Source organism: Lethenteron reissneri, chromosome 30, assembly GCF_015708825.2.
Source record: "Lethenteron reissneri isolate LAM-NWPU_2019-01 chromosome 30, ASM1570882v1, whole genome shotgun sequence".
NCBI classification, from domain to species: domain Eukaryota; kingdom Metazoa; phylum Chordata; class Hyperoartia; order Petromyzontiformes; family Petromyzontidae; genus Lethenteron; species Lethenteron reissneri.
Genome location: NC_083808.1, coordinates 6,179,379 through 6,193,428, shown reverse-complemented (window position 1 = coordinate 6,193,428; position 14,050 = coordinate 6,179,379). Strand labels below are relative to the sequence as shown.

General features: G+C 40.7%; 1 protein-coding gene across 5 annotated transcripts in view; it reads left to right on the top strand.

The window, feature by feature from the left end:
* The window catches only part of LOC133349455 (voltage-dependent calcium channel subunit alpha-2/delta-2-like), a 151,368-nt gene that overhangs the window by 115,704 nt on the left and 21,614 nt on the right, over positions 1 to 14,050 (top strand). For all 5 annotated transcript variants that reach the window (XM_061562928.1, XM_061562924.1, XM_061562923.1 and 2 more), the window contains 9 exons: positions 916 to 987; positions 1,133 to 1,204; positions 1,956 to 2,017; positions 3,013 to 3,089; positions 4,793 to 4,853; positions 7,132 to 7,229; positions 10,736 to 10,826; positions 11,291 to 11,353; positions 11,711 to 11,814. In XM_061562928.1, the coding sequence (XP_061418912.1) occupies positions 916 to 987; positions 1,133 to 1,204; positions 1,956 to 2,017; positions 3,013 to 3,089; positions 4,793 to 4,853; positions 7,132 to 7,229; positions 10,736 to 10,826; positions 11,291 to 11,353; positions 11,711 to 11,814 (700 nt within the window). The remainder of the gene's footprint in view (positions 1 to 915; positions 988 to 1,132; positions 1,205 to 1,955; positions 2,018 to 3,012; positions 3,090 to 4,792; positions 4,854 to 7,131; positions 7,230 to 10,735; positions 10,827 to 11,290; positions 11,354 to 11,710; positions 11,815 to 14,050) is intronic.

Genomic DNA, 14,050 nt, shown 5'->3' with positions numbered 1-14,050 from the left:
GTGTGTGTCTGCGCTATGAACCTGGCGACCCGGGTTCGATTCCCGCTCACGGCTAACACCAGTGACGATTATCTGAACCGGTCCTGGGCCTCCCCTAGGTCGACTCAGCCTTAAATGAGTACCTGGTGCGGTGTGTAAACATCGCCACTGGGGAGGCAAAGGCGGTCGGGCGTGGTGCTGGCCACCCACCCCTCGTGTGCCGTGCCGGCCTTCATAGATGCTCGCTAACAGCACTTGCCCCTAGAGTCTGTTAAGGCTACACGGGGGATCTTTGTGTGTGTGTGTCTCTGTGTCTGTGTGTGTCTGTGTGTGTGGGGAGCGCCGTAGTGCAACGGGTAGCGCGCTGCTTCGCGAACTCAGCGACAAGAGTTCCATTACCGCTCACGGCGCAACACCGGTGACGATTCTCTGAATCGGTCCTGGGCCTCCCCTAAGTCGACTCGACCTCAAATGAGTACCTGGTGTGATGTATAAACGCCGCCTCTGGGGAGACAAATGGGAGCCGGGCGTGGTGCTGCTGGTCTCCCACCCCCTTGTGTGCCGTTCCGCCCTTCATAGGTGCTCACAATCGTAATTTGCCCCAACAGCCGTTAAGGCTATACGGGGGACCTTTGTATATATATATAAAAAAAAACTTTGCAATGTTTTTTATATTATGGGCAAAAAAAATCGTGTCGCTTTAAAACAAAGACGATAAAGATGCCGTTAAAACTACTTGCACAGAACAGTTTCTCAAAATTGTGCTCGATACAATTGAGAAATCAGCGTTATGGTACTTTGTGCTTGGTATACTTGAAACGGTGGCGCAGTCTCTGAATGTCAACGCATAGCGTGGTGGAAGACTGCCCCCACGTGGACTTGCCCAGTGTAGTGGCCCAATGTGCCTCCAACATGATTACGTTGCTTTGTTCCCAGGTGACAAAATTTGAAGAGCCAGTCACCCTTGACTTTCTGGATGCCGAACTGGAAAATGATATTAAATTGCTGGTAAGTTTCACTTCCTAGCTTTTGTATATATTAAGAAACGTTTTAAAAATGAAAAATAAAAACGTAATGATTTTTTTTTTTACAAATTACAAGTGAACGCTTTTTTACGTGTTTTCCATCGTTTATCTGGTGTTTTGCTTATTAGATCAGGCAGAGCATGATTGACAAGAAGTCTGGAATGCGCACTTTTGAGATGCTAATCAAATCCTTGGATGAGGTGAGCAGAAATTCCCAAATCCCTTTTGCGTTGCAATTTTCTCTCCAATGTGCTTTCATGTTGTGCCGTGTGCTGCCTGGTAAAATGTCTGACATTTTACGAAATGTGATAAGAGCTTTTGTCAGAAACTGAAGCTCCCTCAGTACTCAGAGAAAAATGTCGGATATCGTGCCATACAATACACTGGAGAACTATACAGCACAAGTAAAAAAAACCTATATCGTGACATTATTACAACATGTGGCTCAATATTAGAGGTAGAATGATTCACTCTCGGTTATTCAATCTAAGAATCGATTATTTTACTTACACTGTGATGAATGTAGCGCCTCAAGTGGCTACAGGGGTCACGTGCACTCATTGCATACAACAGTAATTATGCAAGTGTCATGAACTTTTGAATCAATATGAATTAATTGATGCATCCTTGCAACTCTGCTGAATAACTACCATCTTATGTAACAACAATTGCTAGTTTTACTTTATAATTTCAAGTCAATATTGAATGAAATGTTAATTTCAATTTTTTTATCAATTAAATTTAACAAGCGCAGTATACCATTTACAAATGAGTTTAACCACAATACATTTATCTGGAGAAAATATCTTGTCCTGTGTCATGCATGCATTTTAAACAGAGAGATGTATGTACGTGTAAATTATGGTTGGCTACAACGGGAAATTTCAAATGATGACCGTCTTTATTTTCAAATGTTGACTTCAAAAAACCCGCTGCTCTTTGTCACCACAGAGGTACATAGATAAAAGCATGAGAACTTACACTTGGACACCAATGCAGTCGGCTGAATACAGGTAAGTGGCTGCTTCAGAGCTTTTTTAGATTTCCACATCGTCGCCAAATCATCATTATTAACATCAAATAGCCATTTGAACACTTAAAGCCCGAAAAAGCACTTTGCAATCCGCGGGTCAAGGGCTCAAACCCTGTGTCGCTTTGATGGACAAGTTGTCCTCGTGTCCATGTGCATTGATTTCGGGGCTAATGCCCCACACTTCTGTCTCGCGGAGCGGACTCATTTAAACCCTAAGAGGCCCACATTTCAAGGAATGCAATTGTCGGGGCTTATACAGGTCTTGAGAGTATGTTGGGACGGAGCATCAGCTCTGTCTCACAAAATTATCCACCTTGTGCTAGCGCCATGGGAATGGGAAGGAGGGCTAGGTTGTCTCTTCACACAGTCTTTGTCGAACAAATGTAGATTTCAAGGCGCATGCTTGTGACCATCTCTCATGCCCACCCTGCAAATTGCAGACGCCTTACATTTTTTTCTGGAGGAAAACCCTTTTGTGGTGGCAAGCCCTCATTTATGAAGCTAAAAGTAAAAAAGAAAAATCACAAAACAAGTCAATGCTTTTTCCCTGTGTGACATATATCAAAATTCAAGAGCCACTCTCCTAAAGATCGTTCACATCACACGCACACACATGATTAATCCTGATGACACGCAGGTGATATCCAGCACACACGTCAACACAGTGTGGAATATGCCCTCCTGTCTTAGAAAGTGTGGCTCCACATTTACAGTACTCGTCTCAAAATGGAGGTGTAATATTGCTTGCCGACACATTAAAGGCTTGAAAAATATCATACCTCAAAATTATGAGCCAACATCATTACAGTATTGTGCAAACTATAAACTGTGTGTGTATATGATTGTTATTTATTGATTTCTTTTTCAGGAGGAAGGCAGGTTCTTTTTTATTAGTCTGACACCGGTGGCAATTATCAATCTGTTTTTATTGCTTTGTGTTTTAATGCATAACGTGTTTATGATGGTGTTTTACAGCCTCGCTCTGGTCTTGCCATCTTATAGCAACTATTACATCAGGTCATCACTTACCGACCAAATACTACAGGCACAATGTGAGTACATCATCAGCACAAGTGCAATCTCATGTAATTTTGCAGTGCGTGCGGATAAGGCATAAATATTCTTAATGCAATGACAAAGAGATTTTGTTCAGACGTTGCAGCATAGCCCTAATAGCTTTCTTTTATAAGTCCTGGGGTGGAGCAGTCGCACAGTGGTTAATACGGTGCAGTATGAACCCAGAAACCCTGAGCACGATTGCCAACCACGGCTTACATATCTGAACCAATCTTGTGTTGCCTCCTTCACCTACCCGCGTTGATTAGCGTGGTGAAGTATGGTCAAACAACCAGAGTGACCGACACGGTGTTGGGAGGCCAGCATCTAGTGGTTAATTGAGAGAGGGCTTAAACTATTTCTTATTACTGTATTTCAAAATGCGGAAATACTTTTTTTTCACTTACATTTCATGTTACGTTAACCCACGTATGCATCTACTTATATGGCATTCTATTGGTTTCATTGTGAGAAGTCTTTTGCATGGCAATGCTGACTGCTCGTGAAAACCACTCGCGTATTTTTTCTAACTTCTAGTAGGAGTGCTGAGCGGTCGCAAAAGCAGCTTTTGAATTCCAGTATTGTATCTCCTCGGTGTTTGTTCTTGCATACCCGGCATAAACAAAAACTATAGCCAGCTTAAGCCAGACAATATTTTTATTCAATGCGCCTTTTGAATAAAATATTGTTCAAGTCCCCATGATCTCCCACCATCTCTGCTTCTCTCTCTCTGTCTTTCCCATTTGACGGACTTGCACAGTCAAAAAGGGCACACACAAGGAGGGCAAGTATTAAACCGCTAGTTGTGTGACCCCTGCCAATCCCTGACTCCTCCCTTCGCTGGACTGATCGTCTGCCTGCATAGTAGTTGACCCTTTCCTCCTTTACTCACTAGCCAATGCTCTCGCCTGTGGCCCTTCCTGTTCTCTAGTTCTAGTGTGACTCGGCAGCGATCCTTGTTTTTAGCTCGACAGCGAGTCATCTTTCCTTTCTCTCCCCGAGCATCAGGTGGCAAGATCCAGTGAGGGACTGTGATATTAAACAACCGTACAGAAATTAAACACTCTTTAATTATTGCTCACATCTGTATGCGATGAAGCGGGCCTAATGGAAATAAAATTACCCACGAGGTTCTATATTAAGAGTGTTATGTTTGTGTAGTGGTTATTTATTATTGTAAATCCCCTCCTAGATCGATTGCGGAAACTTTGTTTAAGCATCCACCTTCCCAGCTTTGATTACATACGTATATCCCTAAGCAGGTTAGTGAATATGGTAATTATAATAATTTGGATTCTTACTCATTTCCATGCAGTGTGTGCAGGCAAGCATGAACGGTTTAATTGACTTTTGATGCTTTATTGGCTTTGGTTACACTACATGTATGCTCATAATCATCTTTGGTTTTTTTTTTCTGGCTTTATATTTTCAGCAGATATGTCTTCACGTGTGTTCCTAGCTTTGTTGTTAACGAAAATTAAGGTAGTGTCACAAACTCTTTGAAAGTATAATTTGAATAAACATTTTAAGATCATTCTTCCGGGGAAACTATCGACAGAAAATGTGTTTGACCTGCCACGCTCATTTTCAAAATGTCTCCTGACTAAACCCCCATTCGTGCCCTGCCCTGCTGTCTTTCGTGCCCTGCTGCCTTCCTGCACATTTCATTAATCCCTTGTTCCTCAATCTGTGCTTGCAGATTTAGAGTTCCTCTTGCCGAGCTCCTTCGAGACCATTGGACATGTGTTCATAGCCCCCAGGTAGTTTTCCTCCTTCATTGGGTTCTCTTCCCCTCTGCCTATTCTTGACTTTACCAGAACTTGCGAATCAAAATGGGTAGACGCTTGTGTCTGAAGGAAGAGCACAAATGAGTAAATGCAGCCTGATCTTAGTCATTGTGTCAAGGGGAATGAGAGGTGCCGTGTACAACCACTGCAACTTTTCTCCCTTCTTTAGAGTATTTGGCTGCTTCAAATTTCGACATGATGAGCCATTTTGTTAAGCTATTATTTGTGGCCAGGTCGCTTCTGAAAAGCAGATGTATAGCTCAATGGGCCTTCCCTGGTATAATACAAAAAAATGTTGAAATAGTTTTTCTGCATGGCTGTTAAGCTTGAGCCCTTTTATCGTGACCTTTAGCTGTGATTATTTTCTATTTCTCCTGCATAAATATTTATGGCACTTTTTCCCACTTTTCGTAGGAAATTAATAACTAAAACCTAACCTGATTCCCTGAGGCATTATTCATATTCTGTAGCCAATGGTTTCAAAAGCTTTGAGGAAATTGTAGGACTGTTTTTTGTGTCAAATATTTATGGTTGTATTTTCAAAGAGTAAACCTTGCAAATCTGAAATATAAAAATGATGGGTCTAATTTTGTGTTTGACATTCAAAAAGATAAAGGTATACTTTACAAAACAAGGTGGTGTTTAAATGCACAGCAAAATAGTAAAAACAAAATTGTGTGTACACTTAGCATATTCAAACAATAGTTTTGTTACAGTTGCTTTGCAGGTGCATCTCTGCATGACAGCGATGTGCTTTATTATTTCTTAGAACCTCTTGTAAGATGAAAACAGCCACTCGCTGTGCATAATGTGGACAATCTGAGGCACCTGCATTTGTCACCAAATTACGTTTTATTTTGCCCATGACAAACGGATCGGAGTGTTGGTGTCCACCCCATAGCAAGCGCTGACTCTATACACCTTTGCTGGAAAAACAAATACATGTGCCTTGGCCAGACCTCTTGAGGCCAACACAATGAGAGACAGTACATGGCACTCGATAACTATACAGCTGCTCATTTCACAGTGCGTTCTGTCTCCGCATATTAAAAAAATGATGTAATCGCCTATCAGATTTCCACACCAATATTATCCAGTAGCATTTTTTGAAGCAGGCAAACTCTGGAAAGCCAATTAGTAAATGACTAAAATATACATTATTTACATGTGGGAGACGCACATCAGAGGTGTGATTAGTGTTTATGTTATTACCCATAATGCTCCTCGACAACGCTGAATGAGTTTATATGCTCATATCACGGTGCTAAATTACCTCTTCGATATAACAAGAGAGCCAACGGTGTTCCCGCACAGGGCTATACCGTACATGCATAATGAGTTACTTGATGTGCTCGCATGTTTTATCTTGCATTGGTGTATTGTCTATAATTCTAGTTACGTAGCAACGCGGGCAGAATTTCCTATAGAAAAACATTTTAACTAATAAAACAAATGTACTTCTACCATGGATTACGTCTGGAAACTGAGAAATGATCGTGAATGCAATTTATATTTAGGAGTAGCTACCTCATTGAACTAGGAAAATAGAGGTATGCCTCGATTTACGAATGTTTGAACACTTTTCTATTAACCACTTGGGAAGCTGCGTCATCCATCTACGACAGTGTCACGGTGTCCCTACAGTAGCACCTCCACATCACCTTTGCAGTTATTCCAACATGCAGATCTTTTGGTGAGTTCCCTGAAAATGTTTAATATTTAAATTTTAAATAGATTATTATTATTGCATTGTGAAAAGTTACATATGTGTATATGTTTAGGTTAAGAGTATAGTTGGAATTACTTTCCGGAACACATCCGTAATAGTTTTTTTTTATTAATGGGAAAATACATTTGGATTTACGAAATTTCGTTTTACACGTGTTTTTTGAAGAACACATCTCATTCGTAAATCGAGGGATACCTGTATGTAAAATCCTGTACTTGTTTTATTATGGTGAAGAATGTCATGGGTGTAATGATGCAACCAACCAAATTCCATGAATCGTCATCATTCAGAGAGGCGATGCTTTGTAGGAATGTGTGCTCTTTTTTAACATTGTGGTGAATGCAGCATTCTCTAGAGTCGCTGCAAGAATCAAGCAACCACCTTACAATCAACATAAAGGAAACAAAACAAAATCGATGCTTAATACATTATATTCTGCATAAAAATGTTTTATTAATTGCTACACCCTTGATTTGCATGGATATTGTGTATTGCTGCTTTGTCTGTTAAACCGTATCCTAGAGAGTACTGCAAAAATCTCAAACCAATGAGTGACAACGCTGAATTCCTGCGGACATTTATTGGCGAGATGGAGAAAAAAACGCCGGATTCGGAGCATTGTGAGTGATTTGCGTAGTAGGTGGGCATCGGTGAGACGGGATGGTCGTGTGTGGAGTGGGCACACGCATATTCACTGCATTAAAAAAAAACAATGGTTTATTTCAGTTTTTAGATTATTATTATAATAACTAATTGGGCTTTGGCCGCATCTATAACACAAAAGCTATGCTTCCTGCTGCAAATATTTGATTAAATGCTATGATTACCTTCAATTAACAGGGAATTGTAAACTCCATAGGCCCCACCCGTTCCTCTGTAGGCCCCGCCCTTTATTGCTTTGGCCCCACCCTTCCCTTATTATGCTCCTCCTCTTTTGGCTCAGCACCTTCGCTCTTTAGGATTAGAATCGTGGGTGGGGGTTGTGTGAAGGGTGGGAGTGTGTGCAGCAGCAGGGGGTCGTTCATAAATGACGTCACGCACCTAGGGGAGGGGGTCAGATATTTGTGACGATGTGTGACGAGGGGGGGGTTTGAGAAATGTGACGTCACATCAAAATGCGCAACTTAAAATAAATATAGACAACACGTTCTACCTAATTAAATAGACTTTTCTAATAAATGTTTTCTCCTACAACATCAGAGTGCAGCGCCACATTAAATACGCACTACAATGACAATAGTTTAAAGCGATTTGAAGCATGTTTTATTTTCAAAATGGAAATATGGTTTTGGGGGGAGGGGGGCAGAGCTTTGTGACATCATATTTGAGGGGGGGGGGTCTGACTTTTTGTGACGCCGTGTGACGACGGGGGGGGGGGGGGGGGGTAAAAAATCGTCCAAAATCGCGTGATGTCATTTATGGACGGTCCCAAAGTACCAAAAATAAATATTAGCTCTAACGAAGCAAAAGCCTTAGGAGAGCTCCGATTAAATAAAGATATTCAAATTCTGGCAGCTGATACTGTAGTGATGTCACGAGCTAATTGTGATAATAAAATGAAAGATTTACCAGAGGAAAGTAACTACGTTAGAATTAAACGAGATCCAACTAATACTTTAGAACGTAAGACTACTGCAATAATTGCAAATTCATTAATCCCCAAGACTGAGCAATACAAAATTAGGCCAAGGGGCTCAAAACCACCTAGACCAGAGGTCGGCAACCAAAATAACAAGAAGAGCCATTCTTTCCAATTCGGTACAAAATTCAGTATTTCAAGAGCCGCAATGCATCTGAGTACATACTGTACATACGTACATATCGTCAAGAAGCAGCCCGTAAAGAGCCGCATGCGGCTCCGGAGCCGTAGGTTGCCGACCCCTGACCTAGACTGTATGGGCTACCAAAGATTCATAGAATCGGCATCCCATTACGACCCATAGTAAATACAATTGGCTCTGCCACATATAAATTAGCAAAATATATAACTAAACAAATACAGCCCTATATCGGTAGGACATCTTCATTCATAAGAAATTCAGAATATCTTGTGAATGTGATTAAAGATATTGAACTTAACCCTCGTGATATTCTGGTGAGTTTTGATGTGATTTCGCTATTCACTAAGGTTCCAGTTAATGAGTCGTTAAATTACTTGATACACTAGTAAAGAATACAGGTTTAGCAAAAGAAATTCCAAAAACTAGCTGACCATTATATTCTTGGTTCTTTCGGTAAAGTCACGTAGAAGGGAAACAATAAAATAAGAAAAATATAAAACAACATTTTTTTTTACAATACAATTATACAAATATAAAACAATATTGTTTTATATATTATTTTATTGTTTCCCTTCTACGTGACTTTACCGAAAGAACCAAGAATATGAATCCCTGCAGTCACGAAAGCTTTAAATCAAAATTTAGCTGACCATTGTTTAAATAACACTTTTTATGGAGAGGTGATTTCTTTAAACAAAAGGAAGTAGCAACAATAGGCTCTCCTTTATTTCCTGCTATAGCAAATCTGTACATGGAAAACTTTGAAACAAGAGCACTTGCCTCAAGTTCATTAAACACATCTTTTTGGTTTAGATATGTTGATGACACTTTGGTTGTCTGGTCACATGGTAAAGATACACTTAAAGCATTTCTAAATCATCTAAATGCACAAAACCCGGCCATCCAGTTCACCATGGGAACGGAGGTGAATAACACACTCCCTTTCCTACATATTTTACTTGGACATGGCCTAAATGGCAAAATAACACACAGCGTTTACCGAAAGGGAATGCACACTGATGCCTATCTGAATGCAGATTCACATCATCACCCAGTTCAGAAATCTTATCAAGACGCGCATACATCGGGCTAAACAGTGTCAGATGGTGAAAGTCTATGGAGAGAGGTTAAACATGTTAAAGAAGCACTACGACAGAATGGCTACAATAATGCTCAAATTAACAGAGCACTGAATACCAAATCACGATCGCAAAGCAACACTGCTAAAAGTGATCAGATTATTAAAACAATTATAATACCATATATCTCAGGAGTAACTGACACATTAGCCCGTGTTTTGCAAAACATTAAAGTAAGATTTGGTACAGTACACAAAATTCTAAAACTATATTGTACTAAAGACGAATTACCTAAATTATCAACAGAAGGTGTATATCGGATTAATTGCTTATGTGGCAGATGCTATATTGGACAGACGCGATGTAACATCAGCATAAGACTAAAAGAACACCAAAGAAATATTAAATTATCTCAAACACAACTGTGGGCAGTGGCAGAACATGCTTGCCAACAAGGCCACTCAATTGATTTTGATAACGTTGAAGTGTTGTGTAAAATGATTATTTCTGGCCAAGACTAATTAGAGAACCCATTGAAATTGAGATAAATACAAATAACTTTAATCGCTCCTACTGCTACAGGCCTAGTGTGGCCTGGAAGCGTATTATTAAATAATACATATTACAATTCCTTATAGGGGAAAAACATACTAATTGACTGATTACTAACGTAGTATATAATTACAATAACCCCCCCTCCGCCACCATCTGATTTAGGCACCTGCTTGGGTATAGTGATTGGCTTCAGTTATTAAATAATACGCATTACAACTAATTACTAATCATGACAATTAATTGATTACTAATATATTATATAATTACCCCCCTCTCCGCCTCTGATCTCTGCACCTGATTTGGTTGAATGATGACGTCACCCTGCTGCTGCTCTTTTTAAGACTGGGAGCAGGTGGAGGGCTTCACTATTCTGGCAATTTGCCCGATGATGCTGATGTAATTACCAGCGAAACGTCGTACTCAAATATTGTAAATGTTGTGGATGCACTCTTCAACACACCAGTGAGCTAAAATAATGAACTATTTGTCTTTTGTCAATGTGACACATTTTATACTGATTGGCCGTGCCGGGTGGTGGAGGGTTACGACACATTTATAAATAACGCGATCTAACCCATAAACCTGTATTATGATTATTATTGGTCGCGAAAGCCTACGTTTGTTTTATGTATGTTGAACTTCTTTTGCATCGTACGTAGCCAACTGTTGGTGGTTTAATAACTTAAATTGTGGTTGCTCTTTCACTTTCAGGCAACACAGATATGATATACAACCTCATTCTTGATGCTGGGATCACTGCAAAGTTGGCTCAAACGCATTGGCAAAAACAAAATATAGCAAGGTGAGAAGTGGCCCGCCGTTGTTCTTCTTTGGATATCTCAAATATCGCGCCTCCTGGCTTTGACATTACGAAAGACACAGGTGTAGCCATCAACCGCATCAGAGCCCATCAACAGGCCGATGCGCACACCTCCTTCACGAATAGAAACATGAAAGACAAGCCACAGGCTATGGAAATACAAACCAAACTATGGGCCAAATAAGAAACCAGTGTGGTCTGCGCTCCCTGAACGTTGGAGCAGCCAACCTACACGAACTCTCTCCTGAAACCCTCTCGTCGCTAGCAGTCTTCAAGATTGGCATTTATCTCCGGAACATATTGCCATACGCAAGAATAGAAAATATAATTTGGATGTTCGCTTTTTCAATACTTTAATGACTGTATATTTGAGTTACAAGATGTGTTTTTGTTGTTACGGAATTGTATAACTATTGTAACGTGACTTTATGCATTTATCTCTACAGCATGGGCATTCTAACACTCTTTGTGGCTACGGATGGTGGAATTACAAGGGTATACCCTTACAGGTACTGGGTCAATTTCAATATAAAAATATGAAGTCAGATAAAACACCATTGTATAGAAGCATTATTTAAATTAGGACTTGAAATGTGAGTTAAGTTGTGTAATGTTTGCACAAACACTACACTCTTTAATATTAAACACATCAGGGGACACGTGACACGTGAAAAATTGGGTTACTAGTACTGGAAAATGTGTAAAATATAATTATTTTTTATAGGTTTTTACATTAAATGAAGGACAATTATCCTCAATTACAGACTTCACAGTTGTGTTTGTAATGTTGTAAATGTTATCATGCGTAATGATCATATTTTAGACATGTTAGCGTGTGTTTATTTGGTGTAATCTTTAATTCACAGCAGTGACGATGAATGGGAGGAAAATCCAGAACCGCATGAATCCAGTTATTACAAGAGAAGCTTAGACAACAAGTCATTCATCTACAGGGCCACACATTTCGGAGGTAACTTTCAGCAAGTACATTAACACGTTTCAACAATGTGCCAGTCACACTTTCAATAAATGAATTACCTAAAGTTGCTACGTGTGTTAGCATTAAGATTTAATAATGATGCATAATTGTTTTGGACCGCTGGATTAAAAATGGACTGATGCATTTATAGACACTTCACTAAAATCATAGAGCAGGGGCGGTTTCTTCATTAGGGCGATTGGGCGACGCACCACCAATGTCATTCAACCACAGAGTCACGCTAGCCGTCACGGTGCCTCTGGATATAGTCCAATCAGCGTCATGTCACGTTCTGTGGAGTACCGCCTCTTTTTGGGCAATTTCACTCCGGCTGAGAATCGCCCCGAGTGGCCCCATAGACTTACATTCAAAGATGTTTTTTTTTCGAACGGCGGGCGCTCCAATGCATTCTCTATGGCTTCCGGGAGGGCTCGCACTAACGTGCTTACGTCATCATACGTAAGCACGTTTCATCCAACAATATAATTTGTCGCCACCTAGTGGAATCTTTAATAAAATAAACTTGAGTGGATTGTATTAATAGTGAGTATAGAAACAAACAAGATGTATTGTAAGAGTCACTTTATTTTTCATTAATATTAAAGAAGTGAAGTTGCCTTTACATGCTTAAGCTGTTAATTTATCCATTGCATGGGTGGACCTTATCCTTATCAATCATCCAGACATTTGCCCCCCCTGAGAGATTTTGCAGGAGCCGCCACTGTCATAGAGGGATAAATTATGCAGCATAGCAGACTGTATGTTCATTCAAAGGCACGACACGTCTCCCACCAATCTCAATGCACTTTTTCAATCTTCAGTGCTCCCCTCCGTGAGATACGGGGCCGTCGCTTTCACATTAGTCAATCACCTGCGGAGATTAAAGTAATGGGGGTCATTAGGAAGTATTAGGGTATCTTGAAATGGATCATACCTATTCGAGTAACTGTACTGTCTCGGGGTGCGTGTGCTCGAATGCAGCTTGGATTGAAGAAGGGCTTGTTAAATACTTTTGTAATATGAGGCTATATCCGGCTCACTGACGTATCACAACTCGTCACGGTGATTGGCTCTGCCGGTCCTGGTTTACAGCCAATGGGGGGAAGCCTGGGGGCATGGCCCTGACGTGATGGAAAGGTGACAGCTATAAGGATTGGTTCTGCTGGCTTTGGCCACAGCCAATGGGGAGATGAGTCAGGGGCGTGGTCCCGGGAGCTGACGAGGGAGCCTGGAAGATTCGATGCAGTTTAACGAGGATTGACGGAAGCGTACCACGTGACCCGGGTATCAAATAGGGGTGGAGACGAACGACACGGGATCAGAACGGGAACGAACAGAGGGGGGAGGCCACGCGGGAGCGGGGCTCCGGGTTGCCACGTGGCAGTGCGTCTCTCTATATCTGTCCCTCTCACGCTGCCTATCAGCAGCGTGGAGTAAACTGTACGATAAGTTGAATAAAAGACGAAATCCAGAAGTTGCCTCAACGAGATTTATTACACTTTGTAGCCAGCAGGGGGCAGTCTGACCACAGGATAACAAGCAGTTACTGGTACCATTGTCAGTCGGTCCAACCCAATGTGAACCTCTGCTGTCATGCAATCGATTGTCACCTTTGTTGGGGGTCACAATTCAATTCAAGAATCAGTTATATATTATAATTCTATTTCTGACACAACTCTCAATTCCCACGCCAGCTACACGGTTCAATTTGTGGCACCTCTTAACTGTCTGCAGGGGCCATGTGAAATAAAGTACAATTAATGAATGCATATGAAAAAAGAATGTGTGCTATTGTCCAACGGATCTATCGTGAGTGTGTGAATCAAAATGTAATCGATGCGTCGTTATATCCCCCTAATTACAAGCACCCATACATCCGTGTTCAAGACGAATTAGGGTTCACTTTAAGCTGCTTATTGAATCAGAAGTATATCAGTTCCTTTAGCTATTTGTATGACCAGTTGGCTGGAATGTCAGTGTACATTTTATCCCTAATTATGAAACATACACATTGTAATGTGTACACATCACATGTATTGAAACATCATTACACAGTTTTAACAAGTTTCATTTCATAGAATTGTTTCTCGTTGTATTAAAGTAATGTCAAGCTATATTTTAGAACGTTATATTTTTTTCAGCATGTAGACTACGTGTCTACATTGTTTGCTGTTATTGGGATTTTCCTTCCTACAACTTTGGATGGAGCTGCGACTCTAGTTCTCGC